The 5,382-nt window shown below is 24.6% G+C and overlaps 1 protein-coding gene across 1 annotated transcript; it reads left to right on the top strand.

Moving 5' to 3' along the window:
* The first annotated feature begins 1,169 nt into the window (after positions 1-1,169).
* On the top strand, positions 1,170-5,382 carry LOC126903546 (uracil phosphoribosyltransferase homolog). Its single transcript, XM_050681743.1, has 5 exons — positions 1,170-1,456; positions 1,519-1,711; positions 1,774-1,918; positions 1,973-2,103; positions 5,016-5,382. Exons 1-5 carry the CDS (start codon positions 1,317-1,319, stop codon positions 5,088-5,090), a joined length of 684 nt encoding a protein of 227 aa, XP_050537700.1. The 5' UTR covers positions 1,170-1,316; the 3' UTR covers positions 5,091-5,382.

The following is a 5,382-nucleotide window of genomic DNA, read 5'->3' on the forward strand; positions in this document are numbered from 1 at the left end:
TACCATATTGAAAAATATACTATTTTTGTATGATAATTATGGGTTTTGTATTTTATTTTAATAGAAGTTGATGTTGCTTTTGCAATTATCCATCAATTTTTTAAAATTAAACACTATCTACAGATTTGCATCGAAGCGTTTCTTATGATAGTGATTTTAATCACTGTCAGATTAAATCTATACTGGACCCTACTATGCAATGTCTCCACTATGCCGCAACCTCTTTTTTAAATATACTTAAAATGAATATATTAAAGTATAAAAAACAACTGTTCGTCTAAATTGTTGCAATACTTGTTAATCATTAGTTGCAATGAGAAGTATTGTATTTAAATACTATAAATTATAAATACATAAATAATATAAATAAAATATAAATTTTTTTAAAAATAATTTATCAAGAAAAATATTGATTTCATTCATATATTGACATTCATTATAAAAGTATCTTTTATAATAAATTAATAATTGGGGTTGAAGAGATATAATTAATGATTAATATTGCCTATTTTATGCATAATGACATAATGTGCTAAATTAGTTAATTGGCTGATATTTGCGACAGATCATATTTATACAAAAAATTAATTTATTTAATAAGTATACCTAATCAATATCTACATTAAATCAAATATTAGTTCTTGGAAATTAAAATACAACACATAAACTTCAATGAAGCATAATTGCTGGCCTTTAATAATTAATAAATCAATATATTTAAATATATGTTCTAGTTACTTTTACAGTTATATTATTTTATTCCATAAATATGTTCACTTATTATTAAAAAAAAATTACATCTGTCGATTATATTATATGAAACTTTGGCTTATATGAATTTTCAAGTGAGTTTAGTTTTCTCAATTCAGTTGCTTGAATGCATTTAAGTTAACAATAAAGTGAAAAATAATAAGAAACATTTTTAATGTTGTTTTTTCACATAAATTAGAAGTAGTGTATTCAAGTGTAAGTTTTTAATTTTTTAACATATTGTTTTACTGACTATTATTTATGCTTGATCATTAAACGTGCATTATAATAATAAAAACCAGAAACGTTTTTTTTTTAATATGATCAAATTTTTGTCATAAATAATTTGTGGTTAAATTTAAATTTGACTGGGTTATCAAAACTGTAATTACTATTATTTAGTTGATAACAATATTTTTTTAGGTTATGTTCTGTGGACGACGTCAATTGTAGTAAACACAACATTTAAATTTCATTCAAGTGTGTCTAATTCCTTTAATTATTTACTAATCGGATAACTAAAACTAACTTTTATAGTATTCTCTAATTAACTTCTGCTTATTCATATGGTTGCGTGTGCAACAAATATGTCTGCCAAGTGTGAAAAATTGAATTCATCTTGCCCAGCTTATGAATTTGGTCCCAGGTTGAAGCTGCTCCGGTCTAACGACCAGGTCCGTGAGCTACAGACTATACTTAGGGACAAGTAAGTTGGAGTTAGGTGTTTGAAATCCTGCACAGAATCATAATAGTACATTCGGTCTGTAGAAACACAAGCCGCACAGATTTCAAATTCTATGCTGATCGTCTGATTCGATTGGTAATTGAAGAAAGCCTTAATCAATTGCCATTTGGTAGTTGTGTTGTGATGACTCCTACAGGTAATTATTACAAAGGTACTAAATATGAAAGAGGAAACTGTGGTGTAAGCATTGTTCGTAGTGGTGAAGCAATGGAACAAGTAAAATTGTGCATTTAAGTCTTTAATTTTGTCTAGTGGTTAAGTAATATTTTTATTTAAAGGGGCTTCGTGATTGTTGCCGCTCAATTAGAATTGGTAAAATATTGGTGGAATCTGATTCTGATACCCATGAAGCACGTGTTGTTTATGCTAAATTTCCCCATGATATAGCTGATAGAAAAGTGTTATTGATGTATCCAATTATGAGTAAGTTAACTGGTTAAATTAAGAAAAATAAATCTAAATGAACATATTATTTAGGTACTGGTAACACAGTTGTGAAAGCAGTTAATGTATTAAAAGAACATCGTGTATTGGAAGAAAATATTATTTTGTCAAACTTATTTACCACACCAGTAGCTGCCCAAACAATTACTACAGCATTCCCTTTGGTAACATTTTTAAAGTTTTTATAATAAAAGGTTGAATATTAATTAATAGTTTACTATACAAAAACTGACGTAATTATGAGAGTATATACAAAAATAAAAAATTATTAAATAGTTAAATAAATTTGTTTTTTATTTGAAAGGTTAATAAAATTTTTCTTTATTTTTATCCCTACTAGACAATACTTTTTTTTACACCTCTATTTAACCAAAAAGATGTGTTAGTACTATGATAATATCATTAATACATAAATATATGAAGAGTGAATGTGTCAAACGTTCTATGTGCCAAAAAAATATTTGTTCAGAAAACACAAAAAACATCACAAATTAAAAATTTTCTTATAATTTTGTATAAAAATACATGTTATGCTATATTTACACTATATTAATAGCCTCGTAAATTTCTATTATTTTATTTTGTCATTTCATATTAGTATAAATTAAACATTTGCTAATGACAGTTCCAAGTGCCAAGTATTATAATATTAAAGTTCCAAGTTTCAAATAATGTGATAATATTATCGTTCCAAGTACCAATATTTTATTATAGATAACAGAAAATCATTCTTTATTTTATTAAGACTTCATATATATTTTTATAAAATATGTAAAAAAATCAACACTTTTTTTGAGTATCACAAATTGAAAAATAAATGTACAAACTTAAATAAAAAATACTCTTAATCTAACATGACATTGTCAGTAAATCTCAAAACGTAAAATAAAATTTTTTCTTCATATAAAAATGTAACAAGAAAAGAAAACAGTAGCTTTCTTGAGTATCACAAATTGAAAAATAAATTAACAAACCTAATAATAATTATAAAAAAAATCTAGATTAAACATAATTAGAACATAGCAACATCATAATAAATAGCAAAAAAAATTAATTCATGACGTTATATTTTTATAGAAGTTTCTGTGCTTATCAGGTAAAAAAGGAATCATGGCCAACAAATCTTTTTTCTTCTCTGACGACAATGTGGGTTTCGGTATAGGTATAAATGTCTGATTTTTAAGTTGGTCTATAGTAGCATTTCTTTTAAAAACGTTAAAATCTTTCCAAAGTTCTTCATCTGAAAATGTTTTTTTATAATAGATTTTTTTGGGAGTTAAAAATGAAACTTTAATCATCGAACATTGGAAACTTGGTTGTGTTAAAAAAATTGTTAGCAATGTCTTTAAATGAAAAAAAGTTGTTTTCGTCCATCGGAATAACTCGAAATGGATTTATCAACTTCGCTGCTCTAACCATTTCTTGTAAATCAGAAGGAGTGAAATTTTGAAAAACTCTACGTCTCTTTTCGATAATAGCGAAATCACGATCACAAGCCAAGAGAGAGTGGCCACTTATCAAAAATTTTTGTATAATCTCATCAAATATCCCCATATTTATTAAATATAACATCAAAACTACTAACGTTTTATTTTTATTTTGGCCAGCACAGTTGTCTGACCATATAATTAGTTTTTTGCGATTTATCGTATTTTCGTTTTTGTTAATAACTTTAAAAAGACAAGAAGCGATTTCTGAGCTTCCACGAGAAGCAATACTTTCATCCCACATATACATAAAGGCTGTATTGCTGTCACCGAGATGTATTCCAAAGTTATAACAACTAAGTTGACGGCTTTCCTGAATTGTATTATTGCTTTTCCTGGTCGCATACGATTTTCCACTAATTCTTTTTTTAGTCTGATCATTTCTTCTTTTTTTACCACTTCGTAAAATATGTATACTTTCAGTATCCATAATAATACATTTAAACAAATGAAAAAGAAAACTTAACGAATACAACAACACCAGTATTAGTTATTTTGAAATATAACGGACTATATTATAATATTGTAATCGTCAAACTATTATATTCGTCCAAGGCACTTAGAACGTACAGGTAACAAAGGGCATGTCTCACAGAACAAATACAATCTGTGAACGCAATTTTGTACAAGTAAAAAATTTAATTGACACTTAAAACACATACAAGATTGTGACCTTTGGCTCATAGAACATAAATCAGAAATAAAACAATTTTTCAATTTTTTGGCACATAGAACGTTTGACACATTCACTCTTCATATAATTACATAAATTTTAATGACTTGTAAAAAAATAGTTTTCCAAATAACTTATTTGTTTACAATTTAAAAATCACAATAAAAAATTCTAAAAGTTAAGGTTTGTTACTTTATTATACTTTATTGTTCATAGGTATTATGTTATACTAAAAAATAATTACTTAAAAGTGAATATATAATATTTTTTACTAATTAAATCTAAGTAGAGAAATAAATTATTTATTTTGAATGGTAAATGAATTTTTGCGATATACACATTTACCTCTTGGTGGAAATGTGTACACCCTGAATACACTGTTGAGTACATTGTAGAAAAATTTGTTTATATATTTACAATTATACTATTATGTATACTCTACAATTATTTTGTAAAATGCTACTAGAGATATTACAGAAGTAATAATTTTTTAGTTGTAATACTTAATTCATTAAATAAAATTTTTAAATTCTTCTATTTAAGTTTGAAAAAAATGTCAATATCTAAAGTTTTTTTATTTTTATTATTTATTCTATAATTTTTATCTAAATTCAAAAAACTGTTTGATAATTGATAAATAATTTAAAATGTCTTAATCTATCTTGAAATAATATGTTTATTGCCATAATTGAACTTGAGTAGTAAATTATTTTATATTTAGAATCTTAAAATTAAAATAGTTGCTTCAATGATTATTTTCTTTTTTTTTTTCAAAATGCTTTTAAGTAAAGATTACTTTCTCACATGAATTTATTTATGGTAAATTTTCCAACAAAATGTTTATAAAATAATTATCAACTATGAGCTTATCTTTATAATGTGAAATACTTTTAATAACTTATTATGTTAATTGCAGATGACTATATTAACTTCAGAAATGTATCCAATTGCACCAAATCATTTTGGACAAAAATATTTTGGTACTGACTAAATATATTGAAAGATCTTTTATACATATATATTTGTACACCTAAAACTATATGGATTTGAATATGATATTCTTTTTTTATATTAAAAAAAAAAAAAAAAGATTATTAAAAGACTCTTTTAAACTTTTTAATAGAGTGATCAAAACAAACTGTCAATTAAACATACAAGTTATTTGTAGAGATATGTTTATAAACAAATAAATTATAATAACTTAGTTACTTTATTTTAATTTTGATATTTGTTTAGAGAATTATCATGTTTCTAATTTCTACTGGTTATTTTTGAAAATATGA

The sequence above is a fragment of the Daktulosphaira vitifoliae genome, unplaced genomic scaffold (genome assembly GCF_025091365.1).
Source record: "Daktulosphaira vitifoliae isolate Bord-2020 unplaced genomic scaffold, ASM2509136v1 Scaffold_4, whole genome shotgun sequence".
Taxonomy (NCBI): Eukaryota; Metazoa; Arthropoda; class Insecta; order Hemiptera; family Phylloxeridae; genus Daktulosphaira; species Daktulosphaira vitifoliae.